We start from the raw sequence: 23,594 nt of genomic DNA on the forward strand, positions 1-23,594 counted from the left end.
CTTGTGTTCAGGCATAATATGTCCTCCAATATTTTGTAAGCAGCCTTCTGGAAGTGCCAGTCCGTCTTCACTTTGCACAACCTTAAGTATGTGGAGACTACCTTTGAAAATTGTAATGCTTTAGGACCTTTGTCTGTAACTGGCATGGTGATGGGAGATGAAGCATAAGGGTTCCTCTTTCTCTGTTTTCCTTCGCCTTGAAGTGAAGTGAGGTGTGTTTTTTTGGAAGCCTGGAGGCACATTTCGGCTAGAGCACCCACCAGTTTTAGTGGTTTGGGTTGTGAGTTTATTAATGTTTTTATGTTTTAGTTAAGTGTTGCAGTCCTATTCTGGTCTATGCCCAGGTAAAGAGCATCTTTAGGTAGCTTTGTGAGCCATGGGTGTACTTTCCTCGCTGCAAAGTTCCCACTTATGTAGGGGTGACTCGGGTTATACAGCAACGCTCACTACAGGTCAAGTATTGCATTGATCCAGGGTAGTACCTATCTGCACTGTTCCCTTGTCAGGTAAGGAAATGATAGGCAATTTCTTTTCGTACGCTGGCAACAGAGACTTTTCATATAGCACTGGCAACTGTTCTATGTCAGATTCATTGTCCAATATAGTGCTTTGAGATGGAATATGTCCATGGATCCCACCTCTTGTCAATGTGGAATCAGCTATGTAATTACAGGCAGTCCCTGGTTGAGGGGTAGGGGAGGTTCTGTTTGGACGGCTCGATGATAACCAGAAATCGCTATAACTGAAAAATGCGATTTTTGCTGCTTATTGGTGCAGATAACTGGAATTTGGCGCCAATAACTGGTTAATAGCACCTCTGTTAGGTATGCACTGGAACCAATTCTCTATTGTCAGTGCCAATAACCAGCCGATTTTCTGCAATATTGGTTCTAGGCAAGCCCCACAAACCGGATCACAGATCACCGGCGACTGCCTGTACCTATTAAGTTATGGTCACTTGATGTCAACACCACATGCTGACCCAATGAAGTGTAATAGATGTCAGATACCCATGACAGTGCAGCATTTACTAATTAAGTGTCCAAATTGGACCCAACAAAGATCAATTTATCTTCGGAATTCAAAAATGAAGGTATTCTTGCTGAAAGCAAAGATTTTTTAATTAATAACATTATAAATTTTTTAAATAAGACAGGTTTCTTAGTCCTCCTCCTCCTCAGGATTAATCCTTGAGAACCATCCCAAGAAGAGTCTACTTGAGACTCAGAGGTCTGGAAAAACTAAGCCCTATTAATAATAATAATCTTATGTAAAAATTACATTTTTATAATAAAATAAAGTATTTACATGATTGAAGCCCTCCCTCCTCCCTTCTGATGGACATAAGCATAAACAGAATGAGGCTGTCTGCTACATTTTTCTTAATATTTTCATTTGTGGGTAGGACTAAAGTCACTTACAGGCAGTCCCCTGTTTATTGGGGGGGGGGGGGGGGTTTCAATTCTCAGCAGGGTGCTGAAACGTGAAAACCGCCATTAACCGAAACTCGGTGATTTATGGCACTGATAACTGAACTTGGCACGTTATGGTGCCATAAATCTCTGATTTGATGACTAGACAAGCGCCATAAAACCGTATCACCATTACTGACGCCCCACCCCCCCTCCCCTCCCCCTCAGGGACTGCCTGCACTCAGAACATTGGAATTGCTACTGCAATATTGTAATTTAAGCTGCTGCGAAAGTGAAAATAATAGTTTTGTAATTGCTTGGTAAGTATGTATAAAACTTTATTTTACTTGTTGTAAAAGTGTCGTTTTCAAGTTTAACTTTTATAGAATTCACCATACTACTATCACACTTTTATATATGATGGATGAAATGAACAGCTTTTGACAGGTGGAGGTCTGAACCAATGTAAACCAAATCCACTAGTTTAAGTAGTTATTCAACACTTTGTTTTTCTGCCCTACTTGGGTTTGATAGCATAAGTAAAAAAAAAAGAAATAAATGCATAATTTAAAACTTGTCTTTTAATACTTACGCTTTTATTGATTTTCTACAGGTGAAATCCATAAGGCTACCTCGGGACAGTGGCGAGAATGGGCGTTTCAAAGGATTTGGTTATGTTGAATTTGGAACACGGTCAGAGCTTATTGAGGCACTTACTAAAAATGAGGATGTAAGTATGACTTTTTAATTCAATAAAAATTACAATATTTTGAAGTTGCTATTATCTGCTAAGTACAGAAAGTTGACGACAGAATCAGGGTAACAACTGCAACTCTTTTGCAGACCATGGGAAACCGTAAGATACGTATTGACGTAGCAGGTGGTGAAGGTGGAAATCAAAGAAGAGGGTTTTCTGATAGAGGTGGTGGCAATCGTGATAGAGATGAAGATCGTTTGGATCGTAGTGAAGGCGTATCAGATTGGCGTGCAGCTCCTAGAGATTCGGCTCCCCGAGATGGTGAGTATTGGTTTTCTATTTGGTATCACTGGTTTGTTTTATCAGGTAGTGCTAATTTACATAGTATATAGTATGTACTATCAACGTATGTTGAAATGTGGGTTTGTAAATTTGTCAGAATTCCTTTTTGTTTGTGAGTTCAAAATGTTCCATACTACATAAACTGTATGTATCTTGTTGGTTTTTATATAAATTATTTGTAATATTTATATAATAAATAATCTAAAATGATTAAAAGTATATTTATATGCATGTGTTGTACTCAGAAGTCTAATTTGTTTTTAAAAACGCTACTTTTCTAGGAGGTCGTGATGACAGAAGCCCACCCAGGGGTGGTTTTGAACGTGACAGGTGGGATGATAGGTATGTATGTGGTGTAATTTTTTGCCAAACCAATATCCTAAGAAAATATTTTTGTGCTTGTAATCTCAGGTATAAAAAGCAGATAGTGCTTCATGCATAAATGGTGTATGGGTAATTTTGTTTTTTTATTTTTGGTTTGTAATTCTTAATTGTTCCGACATGTAATACAAACCCTCGGTCCTTTAACATAAGGAATGTAACTTACGGCATAGCTGGAATTACGGCCGTCGAATCTTGAACAAGGTGGTTAGGCAGTAACTACCGTGGGGCAGGTAAACACTCCACTTGGCTTTCGGCCATCTTCCGATGAAGCTGTGTGTTTGTGAGCTCTGGCTGACTGGTCGTTGATCTTTTTTTCCCAGTGGGATCCTTTTGGTTTATTTTTGTTTTTTAAATAAATGTGTATATACAGTGTTTGATATTAATACTAAACAAAGGTTTGTCCTTGTTTTTCAATTAATATACAAACCCACTCTTTGTGATACCCTCTATAACCACCCCTCTCCTTGTGTTAAGAGTCGGCGGCAAAGGTATACCAACATATTAATTATATTCTTTCGCCCTTTAACACTGGGTCAAACCTGCATGAGGACGAGATATGTATTTAACGTGAGGATGAGACATGTATTTAACGTAAGTGATATTGATCCTGTAACGGGACATGTATTCATCCAGAAGTTACGCTTATGCTTGGGAATTACCGAGGGAACTTCAAAGGTTTGTCCATGTTTTGTTGTTATGGTAATTTCTCTTCTTCTTCCTTTCACTTACTATCGGAAGAAGGTAGAAAGATGGGCGTGCGGTGTTGATGTTGGGGGATCTCCTCTCACTTTGGAGGGCGGTGCCCTTGGATGCATGAGGAGTATCCTCATTACTCAATATTTTTCCTTATTTTACAGACTAGTGGTGATTGTGTTTTCAGCAGTATTGGTTGGATGCTCTTCGTATTGGTTATCCTAACCTTGGAATTGTGCCTAGGACTCATAGCATGTTGCGTACTGATCCTCGAGTGTGTGTGTACTGATCCCCTGCTGATAATCATATTCATTACCACTACTACCTGGGAGTTATGTCATTGGAGGAAGCTGTCGCGCTGCCCTGTGAGGTTTTTCTACTCCTGATGGTAGAAGTCTGGCAGAATTCGGAGGAACCGAAGTGGAAGAAAGCTCGTCAAGTGTCGTCATCCTCCTCTTCGAGATCATCATATCTTCATGCCTCCTCCCCTTCGACTTTTAGGCTTTGCTGTAAAAGAGAAGGTGGTCTCCACCACCTAAGAAGCCTCTTCACGGGACTTTTAAGGGTCTGTCTCGCTCCGGTGAGACAGGTGGGTCTTCCGATGGTCCTCCCGTTCCTCTGGTAATGGGGCCCATCTCTCCTTCCTCGGGGAGGAAGCAGATGGGGGCCTTGGAGGTACCGGCTACTGCTGGTATCTCCTCTCCTGGTTCCGGAGGTTCCACCTCCAGACCGGGAACCATCTCGGCCTCCCGCTTGTGAGCGTTACCAAGTGTACGGTCACCTACGGGTGACTGTGCAGCCAGGGTCCAGACTGCTGAGTACGCTCACCATGTCAGGATCCAGGCACAGAGCGGAAGATGGTAGGAGTCGCTCGGGTGACTCTTGCCAGACCGGCGATCGCTCTCGCAGCAATCGTCTGGTACCCAGGGTTGATGTGACGTTCCCGCGGGTACATGCATGCAGAGACCAGTGGAGGCGGGCCATCCAGCCCTCTTTTAATTAATTTCTTTCTTTCAGAGTGGTTCGGCCTCAATGAGGACTTGGAAGAGTCGGAGGATGGTATCGGCTGTTGCCTGTCAGGTGCACGCTCAGCCCCACCCAGACAATGGTCGCGTTCGCGCGACCGACTAGTCTCGGGGGTGGCAGACGCTTCACCTGCCAGGTAAGAGTTTCGTAACCCTCCTCGAGGAAGCTTTCTCTCCACTGCTGCTCCCGCAGGTCCCTTCGGACAGGTTCAGTTGAGCTGTGTTGCTACCGCAACTGCCCCAACTCCGTCCTGGATGAAGGACCTGTCGGTTGTCCTGAAGGAACTGGCGAAGAGGAAGCCCAGGAAGAAGAGGAAGGTGTCGCCATCGTCTTCTACCGCCTCTTCCCCTTCAACTTCCGAGGCCCTCCAGCCGAAGAAGAAGAAGGTAACCTCCTCCTTCCCCCTCTAAGAAATCTCGCTCAGAGACCTCTAAGGGTCTGTCCCACTCCGGTGGGACAATTGGGGCTTCCGCTGGTCCTCCTGTTCCTTCGGGAACGGGGCCTGTCTCTCCTTCCGCAAGGAAGAAGAAGACGGGGACCGGACTAACACCGGTACCATCTCTCCTGGTGGCAGAGGTTCTGCCTCGGTGCCAGGGACAGTCTCGGCCGCTCATTCACGAGAGGTACTGAGTGTACGTACGGTCGCCCGCGGGTGACCGTGCAGCCAGGGTCCAGGCAGCTGAGCCTGCTCGCCGCCATGACCCAGGCACGGAGCGGAAGACTGGTGGCAGTCGCTCAGGCGATTCCCGCCAGGCCAGCGATCGCTCTCACGGCGATCTGCCGGTTCCCAGGGTTGACGTGATGTTCCCACCAGACCGTTTATATCCCAAATGATATATTTTCACATATGTACCGAAGGACACGAAATTATTATCAACTAAAAAATTCCCCTTCGGTACATATATGAAAATATATCATTTGGGAGGTAAAGTGAATTTAGATATTAAAGGACATTTGTAGCTTGAATTGATATATAAATGGATCACGGTTCGATGTGATAATTATTCATAACAAAAGGCTACGTGCTGTCAAACGCTCGAATTGGCTAACATGGTAGACGGGGTTCCATATCGATTCTAATTACGAAAGCACCGAGATTGAGGGTGATTTGTAAGGTCAGAATCGATATGAACTTATAGCGTCTCTGTTGGCTGATTGGATAGCGTCACTGACTGTCCTGATTTCGTCCCCGTCCACTTGGACGGTGGTTCGATCCCATGGGGGGACGAAATTATTATCAACTAAAAAATTCCCCTTCGGTACATATATGAAAATATATCATTTGGGAGGTAAAGTGAATTTAGATATTAAAGGACATTTGTAGCTTGAATTGATATATAAATGTATCACGGTTCGATGTGATAATTATTCATAACAAAAGGCTACGTGCTGTTAAACGCTCGAATTGGCTAACATGGTAGACGGGGTTCCATATCGATTCTAATTACGAAAGCACCGAGATCGAGGGTGATTTGTAAGGTCAGAATCGATATGAACTTATTGCGTCTCTGTTGGCTGATTGGATAGCGTCACTGACTGTCCTGATTTCGTCCCCATCCACTTGGACGGTGGTTCGATCCCATGGGGGGACGAAATTATTATCAACTAAAAAATTCCCCTTCGGTACATATATGAAAATATATCATTTGGGAGGTAAAGTGAATTTAGATATTAAAGGACATTTGTAGCTTGAATTGATATATAAATGTATCACGGTTCGATGTGGATAATTATTCATAACAAAAGGAGGCTACGTGCTGTCAAACGCTCGAATTGGCGCTACATGGTAGACGGGGTTCCATATCGATTCTAATTACGAAAGCACCGAGATCGAGGGTGATTTGTAAGGTCAGAATCGATATGAACTTATAGCGTCTCTGTTGGCTGATTGGATAGCGTCACTGACTGTCCTGATTTCGTCCCCGTCCACTTGGACGGTGGTTCGATCCCATGGGGGGACGAAATTATTATCACTAAAAAATTCCCCTTCGGCACATATATGAAATATATCATTTGGGAGGTAAAGTGAATTTAGATATTAAAGGACATTTGTAGCTTGAATTGATATATATATATCTATCTATCTATCTATCTATCTATCTATCTATCTATCTATCTTATATATATATATATATATATATATATATATATATATATATATATATATATATATACAGGCAGTCCCCGGGTTACGACGGGGGTTCCGTTCTTGAGACGCGTCGTAAGCCGGAACGACGCTTGGAAATATGTCTTAAACTAATAAAAAGTTATAAAAACCTTACTTGTAATCCTTTGGTTACACTACATGTTGTTTCCTGTAGTTTTATGTACAACCTGGAGTTATTTTCATAAAAGAATGCTGGTTCTTGAAGGTAAAAACTATTGTAATCCTCTGGTGACACTACATTCTTGAAGTTTTATGTACAACCTGGAGTGATTTTGCAAAATCTTGAGGCTACAAGAACAGCTGATTACTATTTACGTATCATATAGACTAATTAAAGTAAACGTATCTTTAAATAGGCTTATATATTAGTATCAACAAAACATTTCCTGCCATGAGTCAGAGGCCGTTTAATGAAACGAACACTTCTCTGTCCTATCTGTTCAGAAAATAAACGTTACGTCAATCCCCGAGACCATTGTTGCCAAAGCGTCTCTCTCTCTCTCTCTCTCTCGTCTCTCTCTCTCACTCTCTCTCTCTCTCTCTCTCTCTCTCTCTGATCAATTTACATTGGAAACTTGACATACGATTGCCCTAATATACGAATGTTTTGAGATATAACAGAAAATTTGCGAAAATACAAGCTTTGATATACAGTAAGTCCTCGGGTTACGCTGGTCTCGACTTACGATGTTTCGTGGTTACGAACGCGCCCCCATAAAAATATAAAAAAAAAATAATATTTTGCGTCGTTCCGTCTTACGCGGTTTAGCGTCGTAAGCAACGTAAACAAACGCGAACTAGTTCCAGGCGCACGGCGGAAGAATACGCTTTGTGGGGGAGAGGACGGCCTCAGTCCTCGCCCATACGCCATTTTGGTTGTTTACACTGCCTCTCTCTCCCTCGTGTTGTATCGTTTTTGTAACTTTTTGCTCTTTGTTATGGCTCCCAAGTGCAAGGCGGACTCTCTGATGGTAGTGCATCGAAGAAAAGAAAGGCCATCACCATGGAAATTAAAGTGGACATTATAAAGCGATCCGAGAAGGGAGAAACGCCAACAAACATTGGCCGCTCGCTTGGCCTTAGCCGTTCGACCGTTGCTACCATTATCAAAGATAAAGAGCGCATCGTTGAACATGTGAAAGGATCTGCTCCTATGAAAGCGACAGTGATAACTAAGCAGCGTAGTGGTCTAATAATTGAAATGGAAAGGTTATTGGTGCTTTGGTTGGAAGACCAAAATCAACGGCGTATCCCAGTCAGCCTTATGGTGATTCAGGAGAAGGCGAAAAGATTGTTTGAAAAGCGTTGAAAAAAGAAAAGGGGGAGGGAAGTGAAAGTGAAGAGTTTGTGGCTAGTAGGGGTTTGGTTTATGCGATTTAAGGCTCGGGCCAATTACCATAACCTTAAATTGCAAGGTGAAGCTGCTAGTGGGGATGAGAAAGCAGCGAGTGAATTTCCTAAAGCGTTGTCTGAGATAATTAAGGAGGGGGGTTATTCTGCTCAGCAAGTGTTTAACGTAGACGAGACAGGTTTGTTTTGGAAACGTATGCCTAACCGCACTTACATCGCCAAGGAGGAGAAGTCAGCACCCGGTCATAAAGCCAGCTAATGTGAAAAAGAAACCATTGTTCTTGAGTAGATTAAAGCCTTTACATAAAGCAAATGTGAGGAAATTGCTGTGGGGTAGACTAATCTGTAAAAGGAGCTAGCTAGCCTAGCTAATATTACTTTTTTGCTTACTACCTAGATGCAATGAAGCCAACCCCAAAGGTAACAGGTTAGGCTAGGCTATTCGACATACTACAACCATAGGCAAGCATCCTTCTGATCAGTGGAGGTTCTTTTTCTCTTCACTAACCTCCCCCAGTCTCTCCAGCACCGCAGCTTCCTCTCCAGTGTGCAAGCCAATCAAACTAATAAAGGTAAGGAATTGTTCTCTCGTTGTTATTGATTATGGTATTTACATTAAATCATGTGGTATTTTTCAATGTTCCGACTTACGCTGAAAAATAATCGTGTTACGATGCATCGTAAGAACGGGAATCAACGTCGTAACTCGAGGACCCCCTGTACCAACGAAATATTTGAGATACGATTTTGCGATGAGTGTTAGTTGTATAGGCGACCGATAAATGGCGTACAGTCTGTTTGTTTGTTGGTGCTGCATGTTAACACGTCGTTGTTTAGTTCATTGTATTTGCGCCTATTTTTCGTGTTATTTTGTCTATTTTATTATTAACCATGGGTCTCAAGCTAAAGACAAAGCAGGTGATAAGAAAAAACCCAAGAAAATTATTTCGATGGAAGCAAAACATGAAATTATAGCAAAGCATGAACGTGGCGTTCGTATCGTCGATTTGGCAAACGAGTATGGTCGAAATCCTTCTACAATATCCACGATCATCAAGCAGAAGGAAGCTATAAAAACCCCCGAGACCATTGTTGCCAAAGCGTCTCTCTCTCTCTCTCTCTCTCCTCTCTCTCCCTCTCTCTCTCTCTCTCTCTGATCAAATTACGTACTGGATAATGTCTCTCTTTGGATACTTCGATTTTGCCAAATATTGAGGGCTACAAGAACATTGATTACTATTTACGTATCATATAGACTAATTAAAGTAAACGTATCTTTAAATAGGCTTAGTATTATTAGTATCAACAAAACATTTACTGGCATGAGTCAGAGGCCGTTAACGAAAACGAACACTTCTTCTGATCCTTAACTCGGAGCGTCGGAAGACGCCTCTCTCTCTCTCTCTCTCTCTCTCTCTCTCTCTCTCTCTCTCTCTCTCTCTCTCTCTCTCTGATCAAATTACTGGATAATGTCTCTCTTTGGATACTTGGAATTTGCGTTGTAATCTAACCAGAAACTTCGTTTTGTTATTATTACTGGAAACAAGCAATGATTTTTTCATTATTTGCGCTTTTGGACTGTTATATGTAAACTAGTATGTATTCATTCGCTCGAAACTAGTTCCGCATATGAGGCGTCACTAAAAAACATAGAAAAATACAACATAAAAAGTGTCGAAAATCATCATAATCTCAAAATTTTGTTGTAATCTAACCATAAAATTATTTTATTATATACTGTGCTAAACTATAAAGGATTTTTATCATAGTATGCGTTTTTTAAAAGCGTCGTTAACTCGGAGTGTCGGAAGCGTCAGCGTCGTAACCTCGGAACAAGCGTCGTAACCCAGGACGGATTTTTCCATTGAATATTTAAGAAAAAGCGTCGTAACCTCGGAACGTCGCAAGCCGGAACCGTCGTAACCGACCGGGTATATATATCTATATAGTATATAATATTATATATATATATGTATATATATATATAGATATATATATATATATATATTATATATATATATATATATATATATATATATATATATATATTATATATATATATATATATATATGAGATGAAATGACACCAAAAATGCAAAATAATCAATATTTTGAGTTTTTTTGATGAAAAGTGCTATAAGAATGCAGCTTACATAGTTTTCAATGCACCCAAAGCATTAAAAGTAAGGCTTTCTTGGGATTTTTTATGATGGCGGCTTACGACAATTTTCTGCTTACAGTGAGTCTCAAGAACGGAACCCCCGTCGTAACCCGGGGACCGCCTGTATATATACATATATACATACACATACATACAGTGGTCCCCCCGTATTTGCGGGGGATGCGTACCAGACCCCCCCGTGAATAGTTAGAACCCGCGAATGTTTGGAACCCCTATAGAAATGCTAAAAACAGCCTATTTTGTTAGTTATAACTCAAGGAAAACCCACTAAAAATTTTCATACTTGGTTTTTTTAATAGTTTTATCACAAAAAGTGCATTTTATGATGAAATTCATAAAAAAAACCCAAGAATTTGTGGATATTTATCATAGAAAAATACAGCGAATGCACGAATTTTCCGCGAATAATGCAGGGAAACGTTCCCCAGAGAAATCCGCAAATCTGGAGAACGCGAATACGGGGGGTCCACTGTGTATATATACAGGCGGCCCTCGGTTAGCGGCAGGGGTTCCGTTCCTGGCCACCGACGCCAAGCGATTTTCGACGCTAAGCGATTTTAAAGCCTACGGCCGCCGCACACCTTCTTTCGAAACTCTAGACCAGTCAAAGGCGCCGTAATCCCACAACGGCGCAATAAGTAAAAGTATATTTATGCATTATAGTACTATAGAATTTACTGTACAGTACATGTGGGTGTCTAGAGTATGTAAAGATATAATAAAGTTTATACAGTGTACAGGTAGCTGTAGTGTTCAGGTTACGATCATTAGTCTTACGATAGTTCGTTTTTATGAAAGATCAAATTACAATGGCCTAACTTTATCCATCTTCTAGTTACATAAGTTCAATAACAGCAAAAGAGAATGATGAAAGTATGGTTTTAACGTTATACTCGTTGCGTGAACGTGTACAACCATGAACAACCGAACGAGAAAACGACTTTTTTGTTTTTTTTCTAAGTACAACCGAACTGGATAACATCTGTTTGGCTTGTATTTCGATCATTGTACTACAGTGCAACATTACCGTATTTGTTATAAATGGCGTTATGTATAGAATAGAACTGAGATATCTTAATGTAATAACTTTATTCGCTATAGATCAGAGATCAATATAGATTAAAGATCAATTGGGAAATATACGTTAAATTTAAACCTAATTATGACTGAAGCTGAGAAAACTGTTCAAGCTGCTATGACTATTATCGTACATCGGCAACAAGGATAAAACTGCAGTAAACGTCTGCCATCACACAACCATAGATAAAATTGGGACAAAATCATTTTAATCAAAACTACTGTGCTTGAAAGAACACATTTTACTGTTGGTTTCACGCCGATATAAGATAAATAACGTAAAGTTCGTATTACGATTATATAAAGGATTACGTATTGCGAACGGAATCACGTAATTTTTTTACGCAATAAAAATCATGCCGCCAATGTAATCTGTTAACGAAAAAAATAGTAGTTCACATTCACAACGAGACATATTCAATAAATATTTCCACCTAAAAACACGCTGTATAAGGAGAAATAACTTTGTCTCATATAAGTCAAGTATCTAGATATTCGTTTATGCTAACTAGAAGCAAGAGCATTCGCTCAGAATTGCGTTATGGTGAAACAGACTCGTATTCATCAGCTGATTTCAAACCACAACATTGGCCGCTCCGCGGAATAACGGCTTAAGTTTGCCGTAGTATTTTAAAATACAATAATATGAGAATACATACAATATTCTTGGATACAGTGAAATAATGTATAACTTTTTACAGGATTTATGGAAAAGATGCATAATTAATAAAATAACACAATGCATTTTTCGGAACTGGCGGACAAGAACGAACATGAAAAACCATCCCCTGACAACATGGAGCGAAGTTACAAAGGCTGCCTTAATTTGTATCTTATTTCTGTACAAAAATGAAAATACCTTTACGCAATATATTTTCATGCACATTTTAAACATAAAAGCATAAACATTTGAAAAATCAACACATCGATCGCTAAATTTGCACTTTTTTTAACTCGATATTTTTGAAGAGCGGCAGACGGCGGCAAAAAAAAGTGCAAATTAGCGATCGATGTGTCGATTTTATAAATGTTTATGCTTTTATGTTTAAAATGTGTATGAAAATGTATTACGAATAGGGTACGTATTTTTATTTCTGTGCAGAAATATGATAAAAAGGCAGCTTTTGAAACTCCCCTTCAAGTTATCGACTACGATGTGTTTTTCAAGTTCGTTCTTGTATGCCGCCGCGGCATACAAGAACGAACTTGAAAAACACATCGTAGTCGATAACTTGAAGGGGAGTTTCAAAAGCCGCCTTTTTATCATATTTCTGCACAGAAATAAAAATACCCTATTCGTAATACATTTTCATGCACATTTTAAACATAAAAGCATAAACATTTATAAAATCGACACATCGATCGCTAATTTGCACTTTTTTTAAATCTATATTTTCGGAAGAGCAGCAGGCGGCGGCTTACAAGAAAGAACATGAAAAAACATCGTATTTGGTATCGTAAGAAGGGCAGTTTCAAAAGCTGCCTTTGTATCATATTTCTGTACAGAAATAAAAATGCCTTTCACGTAATACATTTTCACACACATTTTAAACAAAAGCATGAACAATTATGAATCGACACATCCATAGCTAAATTTGCACTTATGTAACTCGATATTTTCGGCATAGAACAGTGTTAGAGGCATATATTTTACCCTAATACCTACGTAGTAACTCTCCATAAAATTTGTTAATATAATTTGCATAACCTTTATGGTCTGAACGGCATTTCTACATATGTATGAACTCGTTAGACAACGGCGCTAGCGGCGCTGTTAACTGAAATTTGTGCCGTAAAGATACCTTTAAAATGCCTTATTTTTATACATTTAACTTCCCTGCCAGATATATACTTAGCTATAGACTCCGTCGTCTCCGACAGAATTTCAAATTTCGCGGCACACGCTACAGGTAGGTCAGGTGATCTACCGCCCTGCCCTGGGTGGCAGGACTAGGAACCATCCCCGTTTTCTAATCAGAATTCTTCTGTCGCCCGGAACATCAACATTGTTGTTGGTTCCTCTCGATTGGTTTTTCTTTTTTCACCGGCAATTGATCTTCTTGACCGACTTTTGGTGACGTATCTGGATTGTTGGATTGGCATACGCTTTTGTGGACTGTTTTGTGACTTGATTTTGGATTTTTCTTTAAATATGTCTGACTCTGGTATGGTTGTGAGACGTTGTGTGAATGTAGGCTGTAAGGTGAGGTTGCCGAAAGCTTCGGTAGACCCTCACACGGTATGCAAGAGGTGCAGGGAGTATGAATGTTCTTTACTAATACTTGTAAGGAATGTGAGAACTTGAGTGAGAACGAATGGAAGAATCTAACTAATTATTTAAAGTTAGAAAGAGAAAGAGTGAGGAAGGCTTCTCATAGAAGTTTAAGTAGTTCTAGATCTGAACTAATTCCAAGCTTGGGATCTTCCCCAAGGGTAAGTATTGCTACTTCTCCTTCCATTGCAGCCCCTTCTCCTATTGCAGAACCTGTAGATCCAGCGAAAGAACTTGCAGATCTAAAAGCAGCCTTCAAGTTGATGGAAAACAAAATGGCTGCCATACAAGGTAAGGCTAGTGATTTGTCAGTGGACAGTGATATGAGTGTCCCCAGTGTAGTGGAGGGGGCATCTGGTCGGCTCAGCAACGCTCCTAGGTCTAGACCTCTTCCAAGCTCACATGCCCAGAGGAGAAGGAATGTCGAAAGCCGAAAGGAGGTTGTGGAGAATCCCCACCGATCAGGTGTCCCTTCGGCGGTTTCTGTGACACCCCAGACTGCCAAGGACCGCTATTGTAAAAGCGTCCTACGTGAGTGTTTCTCGTCGTCGGGATCTTCATCACCGAGACGTGATTGGAGAGATTCCGATCGATCTCGGCCTCTCAAGAGGAGTTGGAGGGCGCCGACTATTGACTCGAGCCCTGAAAACTTCCCTGAGGAGTCTCCATCGGGAGTGAAGAAGGCAAGAAGAGCCATTCTTTCAACCAGAGTGAGAAGGAGGCAGGAGGTGGAGGCTATGGACTCCTCCCCTCCTCCTTCCCCTCCTCCCGAAGAGGATAAAGAGGAGGCTACTAAGAGGTTCATGATGGCGATGCAGGAACAGATTTCGTCGTTTGTAGGAGTCCTGTCAAAGGAGCCTCCTAGAAGGAAGACACTTCCCTTCCTATTAAAAGATCCTCCAGACGTTTGGAGGTATCTACCTCCAGGATCTATACTCCTACTCGAGGTGAGGTTTCCGGTACGAACCTGGATGAAACAATCAGACGTCTGGCACCGGCCAGGAGTGAGGAGCACCCAGGAGGCAGGAGCCAAGAGCCAGGAGTGAGGAGTCAACCAGGAGGCAGGAGGCCCAGAGCCAAGCGTGTGGAGGCATCCAGGTGCAAGAGGCAGAGCCCAGGGGAGGCAAGAGGCATGGAGGCAGGAGCCAAGAGGCAAGAGCCTAGGAGCCAAGAGGCAGGGAGTCATAGAGGCAGGAGCCAGGAAGTCCGGAGTCATGGAGTCAGGAGGCAAAAGAGTCCGGGAGTCCAGGTAGGCAGGAAGTCAGGAGTCAGGAGGCAGGAGTCAGGAGCCAGGAGGCAGGAGTCCAGGAGGCAGGATCAGGAAGGCAAGAGTCAAGAGCCGGAGTCAAGAGTCGGGACTCGTTTCCTGGAGGTTATGACTCTTCGCCAAATAGGAGCTCCTCTCCTTCAGAACATAGGAGGTCTTGGAAGGACTCTCCCTCCAAACGTGAACTTTCTCCTTCGTCTGATCGAGGGTTAGACGAGTTGTCTGACGACGAACCTCCTGCTAATGAGGGACTTTCTAGTTATAAAGTCTGGCCTCATTACTACTGCAAGAGTTTGGAGATTCTCTTAGTCCTTGCGGCTCCCCTCCTTCTCCTCGTTCGCTCTTTTCGAGCTCAGCTACGGCTAAATCGTCGGCCTTTTTAAAAATGAAGCCTGCGATATCAATGAAGAAGGCACTCCATTCTTTAGATTCTTGGATGGACAAGAAGAAGGAGTTAGGAAAGACGGTATTCTGCATGCCTCCTTCCAGATTGCACGGGAAGAGAGGTATTTGGTATGGGACAGGAGAGACTATGGGTCTTTCTTTACCCGCCTCTGCAGATGCCGACTTTTCCAGTTTATGGGAGGCCTCTAGACGTCACTCCTTAGGATCGGTCAGAGCGACTTGGAGCACTTCAGAGTTGAACCACTTTCTAAAGGGACTTTTTGTCACTTTAGAGGTGTTCAATTTTCTGGATTGGTCACTCGGAGTTCTGGCCAACAAATCTAAGGATCCGGAGTTTCTGAAAAACCCAGAAATTCTCCATAGCGTCCTGTCCTGCATGGACAAGGCAGTACAGGACGGTTCGGGTGAAGTGGCTTCCCTTTTTGGTGCTGGTCTCCTGAAAAAGAGATCAGTGTATGGATCCCTGTTATCGAAAGGGGTTTCTCCGAGCCAGAGGACTGCCTTACTGTTCGCCCCTCTATCAGATCATCTGTTTCCTTCTCAGTTAGTGAAGGATATATCTCGCTCGCTAACTGAGAAGGCGACACAAGACCTACTTACGCAAACGTCCAAGAAAGGACGACCGGTAGTGTCGACAGTTAAGAAGGAATCTCGTCCTACTCAGCAGCCCTTTCGTGGAGGTGCAGCGGCTCGTCCCCCTGCCAGAAAGAAGAGCTCTGAAAAGAGAGGAAGGTCTTCATTTAGGCCCTTCAAGAAATCGAAGTGACTTGTTGCTCCTCCAAGCACCAGTGGCGCCAGACTCCTGAACTTTGCAGGAGTATGGGCACAAAGGGGAGCCGACCTTTGGTCAGTGTCGGTCCTGAAGAAGGGATATGTAATCCCCTTCGCGACAGCCCGCCCCTATAACATCTACGCCTCGGGAACTGTCAGCGAGGTACAGAGACCCGTTAATGCGAAAGACTCTCCTTCAAATGGTGGAGCAAATGTGGGAAAAAGAGGCCATCGAACTTGTGCAGGATCCACACTCCCCGGGATTTTACAATCCGGGATTTTTACCAATCGCCTTTTTCTAGTACCAAAGGCATCGGGGGGGTGGAGGCCAGTTCTGGACGTAAGCGCTCTGAATCGCTTCGTACAGAAAAAGAAGTTTCGTATGGAAACGTCCGCCTCTGTAATGTCGGCGCTTCGCCCAGGAGACTGGATGGTCTCTCTGGACCTGCAAGACGCCTATTTCCACGTTCCCATTCACCATTTGTCAAAGAAATATCTTCGCTTTGTGATAGGAGACAAGATCTTTCAGTTCAGGGCTCTGTGCTTCGGACTGTCTACAGCCCCACAAGTATTCACCAACCTGATGGCAAATGTAGCAAGATGGCTTCACCTAGAGGGGATAAACATCTCCCTCTACTTGGACGACTGGCTGATCAGGGCCAAGTCGAAGAGTCAGTGCTTGGAGGACTTAGAAGTAACAAGGAACATGATAGATTCGCTAGGGTTTGCTCGTCAACCTCGAGAAGTCACAACTAATCCCCAGCCAGAACTTGGTCTATCTGGGGATTCAGATGGATTCTCGGGGTTTTCGGGTATATCCTTCGCGAGAAAGAATCGCTCGAGGTTTGTCGAGAATCTCGAGCTTTTCTTAGAAAGAAAGAACAGCTCAGCGAGGGATTACCTGAGCCTTTTAGGGACCCTGTCCTCATTGGAAAAGTTCTTCTCGCTAGGAGACTTCACCTCCGCCCTCTTCAGTTTTTCCTCAAAGAGGTGTGGAGTTGGAAGACGGGTCAACTCTCGGACGTCTTCCAACTTCCACAAGAAGTAAAAGATCATATGAAGTGGTGGATCCCTCAGCTTCAAAAGAACGAAGGCGTATCGCTTGCTCTGCAGAACCCAGACCAAGTGTTGTTTACCGACGCTTCGGAGTCGGGATGGGGAGCGACGCTGGGAGCAAGGGAGGTGTCAGGCACCTGGACAAAGGAACAGGTGTCCTGGCACATCAATTGCAAGGAACTTGTGGCCATACACCTAGCCTTAAAGTTCTTCGAAGAGATAGTCAGAGACGGGGTGATACAGATAAACTCAGACAACACCACGGCTCTGGCTTACATACGCAAGGAAGGAGGCACGCACTCTTTCTCCCTCTATCAGTTGACAAGACACCTGTTAACCTGGACGGAAGAAAGAGGCATAACTCTCCTCACGAGGTTGTTCAAGGATCAAGAATGTGAGAGCGGACAGACTGAGCAGGAGAAACCAGGTCCTTCCCACAGAATGGACTCTTCACGAAGAAGTGTGTCGAAGTCTTTGGTCCCTGTGGGGGAGACCTCACATAGACCTGTTTGCGACGTTCCTCTCCAAAAGAATAGAGACCTTTTGCTCTCTAGTAGAAGATCCGAGAGCCCTCGCAATAGACGCGTTTCTCATGGATTGGTCGGGTGTGGACGCTTACGCCTTTCCCCCGTTCAAAATCCTGGGGGAAGTGCTCAGGAAGTTCGTAGCTTCGAAGAGCACGAAGTTGACACTCATAGCCCCATTTTGGCCAGCCCAGGAATGGTTCACGGAGATACTGGAGTGGATAGTGGACTTCCCCAGATCGCTTCCAAACAGACACGATCTACTCAGACAACCCCACTTCGAGAGGTTTCATCACAACCTCCCAGGTCTCGCTCTGACTGCCTTTCGACTATCGAAAGACTTGTCAGAGCGAGAGGCTTTTCTCGCAAGGCTGCGGGCTCTATCGCTAGAGCCCGCAGAGCTTCGACGAGAAGAGTATACCAGTCGAAGTGGGAAGTCTTTAGGAGGTGGTGTAAGGGTCAGAAGCTGTCCTCCTCCAGTACCTCTATAGTGAATATTGCCGATTTCCTCCTCTTTCTGAGAGAGGAATCACACCTATCGGTCTCGACAATAAAAGGATACCGAAGCATGCTGTCTTCAGTATTCAGGAATCGAGGCCTGGACATTGCTAACGACAAAGATCTACACGATCTAATTAGATCTTTGAGACTTCGAAAGCAGCTACTCCTAGAACACCTAGTTGGAATCTAGACGTGGTCCTGAAATTCCTTTCATCGGATAAATTCGAACCTTTACATCTGGCGTCCTTCCGCGACGTCACTAGGAAATGCTTGTTCCTGGTGGCTCTCGCTACAGCCAAGAGGACGAGCGAATTACACGCTCTGGATTCCACGGTGGGGTTCAAAGGAGATGCTGCCATTTGTTCTTTCCAGACAATGTTTCTGGCAAAGAACGAAAACCCATCAAAACCTTGGCCCAGAAGTTTTGAGGTAAAAGGCCTATCTAACCTGGTAGGCAGAGAGATAGAGAGATCTCTCTGCCCAGTGAGAGCTCTTAAATACTATTTAGAGAGGAAGAGACAGATGGGAGCCTGTCAACAAGGTCTTTGGTGTGCAGTGAAGAACCCCAAACGACTCATGTCCAAGAACGCCTTGGCTTTCTTTGTGAGAAGCGTTATTACGGACGCTCACAAGAACTGCTCTGAGGCATCCTTCGGTCTTCTAAAAGGTCAAGACGCATGAAGTAAGAGCAGTAGCAACGTCTTTGGCGTTCCAAAAGAATATGTCTCTGAAGAATATCAATGAGACTACATATTGGAGGTGCAATTCAGTGTTTGCATCTCATTATCTGAAGGACGTGAGAGTGACCTATGAGAAGTGCTTCTCGCTAGGTCCTTTTGTATCAGCAGATACAGTACTGGGTCTTGGAGCAAAGACTGATCCTTAATTTTGTGTTTTTTTTCGTACATAAACCCTCTTGTCAGATATGTGCTTGGTTTTCTAGTAGCAAGCTCACTACTGTCGCACGGGAGCAGAGTGTCATTGCTGGTAGGGGATCAAGGGTATGTATGACTAGTAGGGGAGTACAAAATTTTTTTTTTGTATATTTTGTAATGAAAGTGTAATTATGTTTCGAGTTTTTTGGTTGTTTGTGAGGAGTTCGGGGATAACTCCTTACAATCTTAGAACTAACATGGATGTTAGGATCAGGTGATCGGGATCGGTTTTTGTGCTCCTTGAACAAGGTGTATTGTCATGTTAGTGGAATAGCACCAATGACAAAGGCCTTTAGGCTCTGCCGAGTAAGTGGATAAGACCACTTGGCAGACCACAAGAACTCTTAGCCATAGATCATTATCTCGCTGAGGCTCTTGAGGCTAAGCAGACTCCAAGGCAGTAGCCGCGAAGTCTTCAGCCTAATAAGGTAGGAACCAAGGTTTATAAATACCTACAACATATGTTGTTTACCTGTCTATTTCAGTAGTTAGCTGTCTCTTACCCACCACCAATGGGTGCTAATCAGCTAAGTATATATCTGGCAGGGAAGTTAAATGTATAAAAATGATATTGTCATGTTACAATAAAGTTTTATACATACTTACCTGACAGATATATACGATTAATAGCCCACCCAGCCTCCCCGCAGGAGACAGGTGGAAGAGAAGAATTCTGATTAGAAACGGGGATGGTTCCTAGTCCTGCCACCCAGGGCAGGGCGTAGATCACCTGACCTACCTGTAGCATGTGCCGCGAAATTTGAAATTCTGTCGGAGACGACGGAGTCTATAGCTAAGTATATATCTGTCAGGTAAGTATGTATAAAACTTTATTGTAACATGACAATATCATTTTTTTAATGAATATTTTTACGACCGCCGTAAAACCGATTCGCCGTTGAGTGATTGCGCTGTTAACCGCGGGCCCGCCTGTATGTATATGTATATATATATATAGATATATATAATATATATATAATATATATATATAGATATATATTATATATTTATAATATATAGATATATATATATATATATATATATATATATATATATGTATATGTATAAGGTATAATGATTAGAAGATTTGAGATGAAAGGTTGAAGTGAAAAAGGTGGAGTTAGGATTGTGGGTAGATGGGGCGGGGAGGTGTGGTTGGGGTCTGTCATCTCCCTAATTAACCAGTTGGTGATTTTACGGGTGTTCTGGTTGCTTGCCACCGTCTTTTTTATTTTTTATATAGCGAGTCTGTTTCCCAGGTACAAGTTTTAGGGCTTGTGCCTTGTATGATAAGGCGCCCTATGAGGTAATGTTAGACTTGCGATAATCTTACGCTAAGTCAGTTGGTATTGCACTTCCATATTCATGGGAGTGACTTGGGGTTTGTAGATCACTTACGAAGTCGGGATTATCCTCTTGTTTATGACGACGATGGGTTAAACTCATGATGATTCGGTGAGGAGGTTCTTGTAGAAAACACGAAGTATAAAAATATATATATTCTTCTGAAGTTTTACATGGTGAAGATCAGGTATGATTGTACAAGTCTTCTAATGACGATAGCTTGATCGCTTCTGCCAATGATGATGGCTAATCCTATTCCTCTACATGATAAAGCTTAGGTAAAGAGGTACAGGTCTTCTAATGACGATAGCTAACTCTGTTCTACCTCGCCTACCATCTCCGTTACAAGTTATGAAGGAAGCAAATAGTAGTTCGAACATATGAACATACATACAAAATGAGACACGCTACAGATCACGTAGGCCGCTTGAGCTATAGGTCACGGTGTTTGTCTCAAGCAGGAAGCTTGGACTAAAGTTTATAAACATTGTTGGAACGACTACAGGTGACGGCATGTTATCTTAGCCTACATACTTATTGTATACGTCATCTTTAGCGTCTCTAGTCTGATCACATTCCTGCAAGCAATCTGGTTGACCTCTTTAGTTTTAGTCTTTTATATATATGGACTAACATTCCATATTTTTATTATGTAAACACTTACACAAGGACATGTCAAGGTGTCGGTCCTAATGGTTCTACCTTGCCTAAATAACAGACAACAGCCCTGCATTGTAAGCCTTGCTATGCCCGGAACTAGGCCTAGTCACCTGAAGGTAGCAGCAGCAGTTAGAGTCTTTCTCGAAGATGGTGTTTTATGCTCGGTCCTAGAAGCTAAAATCAGAACTACCAAGCACACCCAATTTCTCTGTTGAATCTAGGTGCATTCATGGTAGATTGTTTAATGTTGTGTGATTTTCCCTTTACATTCTATTGATACTTGCATGGTTTTATGCATCTTCGCTAACATAATTGATAATACATTATGATTTTAAATATTTATTTCCACATTGCTCGAAATAAACATACATAATGTTGGTAGTCCTTTGTTTAACGAAAATTTCAAATTGTTTCGTTTCTATAGTTTGAAGTAATTACTATAGTACTTTGAAATAATTACTATTACCGTAATTTTTTCTTATGATTGTTATAAATTATTTTGCTTGATAGAGCTTTCACTGTAGAAAAAAATAAGTTTTTCAGCTACGTGTTGTAGCTGCCAGTAAGTGAATTTCGAACGAGATCCCCTGAAATTTGTCACTTCACTTCTGGAACTTACTGTACAATCTCTATGTACTATGTTACGTAATTACAGCACATATAGTTAATGTACTATCAGGAGATGTGATCCCATCCGCCCTTTTTAAAGATGATACCCCTCCAGAGTTTTAACTTACATGACACATATTTCTCTCTTTCTCTCATTACATATTTCTCTCTCTCTCTCATTCATAGTTAGCCCTAGCACTAGTTCAGATTTTTGATTGATGGAATTTTACCACATTACATATGTATATACATGTTTTCTTTATGCTATTGAATTGTGTACCTTAGTTATGACTTGACTTATGAAGTTTACCTAGTGACACAAAGAAAATGACTTTGAGGGAAAAAGATATTGACATCCCATGAATTAGGGATAACGTTAGTATATGTACGCAAATGGATACGTTTGTATGTAGTAGTTACTATAACTATTTTTATGCCAACCAGTTATTTTTTTTTTAAAGGGTAATGTATTAAACTAACTTTCATATCAAATCACAGTAACTTTAATTTCATTAAAAGTTAGCTTAATACTTAGGGAGCATGATTAGGGTCATATTTAGTGTTCAAACTGTAGAAGCAAGCATTTAATAGCATTATTAGAGACCGTGCAAACTTATGTGAAACTTCCCCTTGTGCAAGGGGGTCTGGAACCTAACCTCGCGTAAGTTCAGGGTATTACTGTATTGAAAAACTGCCATGTGTCCAGTGCAGCCATATCAGGATGGGAGGCCGAGCACCGTAGGCTCGGCTAGGCCTTTCACACAGTGAGCGTACTGGGTAATCACAACAATTGTTGGCTAATAATAAAACATTGAAAAACAAGCCTAGTTATTACAGTAAATTGTTACTAATAATAAAATATTGAAAACAAGCCAAGTTAACATTCTGTTATCACAAACTTAGGAAAAATTGCTTATGATACATTGGCTGTTAGCCTGTCAGCCATTTGCAATAAGTGGATGTAAACAAAATCTCGGCACCATCCATTTTATATTTATGGTAAGTTTCATGCAGAGTCCGTATTTTATTCCAGTATACTCTCACAATATTATTAATTCATTCTCAGAATCATATGTTTTTTGCTAAAAAAGCACTTCAAAATATCTTCCAATAAATGTGATGAAACACTAAAATTATTTCCACAAAATATCTGTAAAAAGGGGTGCGTCTTACACACTGACAAATACAGTATATCATCTGTCAAAAGTGGGTTAATAAAGGGCTTGAATATTGCACAGGATTTTTTTTTACATTATGATAGCAATTGTCATATCTTCCCATTAACAAAAATGGGATTTGAACCATTTTTTGTAACTTAAAACAACCTTTTTTATTTGGAATTACTCGTTTCCATATAAGAAACAAACCTCCTTCCAAACTACACTTGAATACAGCTACATGATCTAGCTGTGACAAGGTAAGACACCACCAGCACCTTTAAGAGCAGCCTGGTGCTTCACCAGCTAGATGTGAGGAAAAAGGAAAGGAAAGAAATCAAAGGACAATGAGAATTTTATTTATTTTTATTGTTTGTTGGACACAGACCGTAGAGTTGTTTGAATAGTATGTATATAATGTTTATGCTGTACAATAACTCATTAAATTGCTCTGAACATTTTTTAAATTTTAACTTTTATTCCGTAGGAGAGATGGTTTTGGTGACCGTGATCGTGGAGGTTTTGGTGATAGGGATCGTGACCGTGGAGGCTTTGGTGATAGAGACCGTGATCGGGGGGGATTTGGTGACCGTGATCGCGAACGTGGTGGATTCGGAGACAGAGACCGAGGAGGTAGGTGATACGCTTTGTTGATCTGTTGTTGCAAAGATATACAATACAAATAGTTTTCATTTTCAAGTACTGATGACCCTTTTTATTTTTTGTGGTTGACTTGCAACACTTTTCTTTATTGCTGAAAGTA

The 23,594-nt window shown here is 41.9% G+C and overlaps 2 protein-coding genes across 2 annotated transcripts in view; one reads left to right on the forward strand and one right to left on the reverse strand.

Annotated features, from left to right (window-relative positions):
• LOC135210145 (aspartate, glycine, lysine and serine-rich protein-like) overlaps nucleotides 1-23,594 on the reverse strand; it is a gene marked incomplete in the record, with an annotated part of 234,290 nt that overhangs the window by 127,227 nt on the left and 83,469 nt on the right.
• Nucleotides 2,025-23,490, forward strand: LOC135210530 (uncharacterized protein DR_0269-like). The gene is made up of 4 exons (XM_064243403.1): nucleotides 2,025-2,142; nucleotides 2,256-2,430; nucleotides 2,733-2,793; nucleotides 23,319-23,490. Exons 2-4 carry the CDS (start codon nucleotides 2,259-2,261, stop codon nucleotides 23,470-23,472), a joined length of 387 nt encoding a protein of 128 aa, XP_064099473.1. The 5' UTR covers nucleotides 2,025-2,142; nucleotides 2,256-2,258; the 3' UTR covers nucleotides 23,473-23,490.

The sequence above is a fragment of the Macrobrachium nipponense genome, chromosome 39, assembly GCF_015104395.2.
Source record: "Macrobrachium nipponense isolate FS-2020 chromosome 39, ASM1510439v2, whole genome shotgun sequence".
Taxonomy (NCBI): Eukaryota; Metazoa; Arthropoda; class Malacostraca; order Decapoda; family Palaemonidae; genus Macrobrachium; species Macrobrachium nipponense.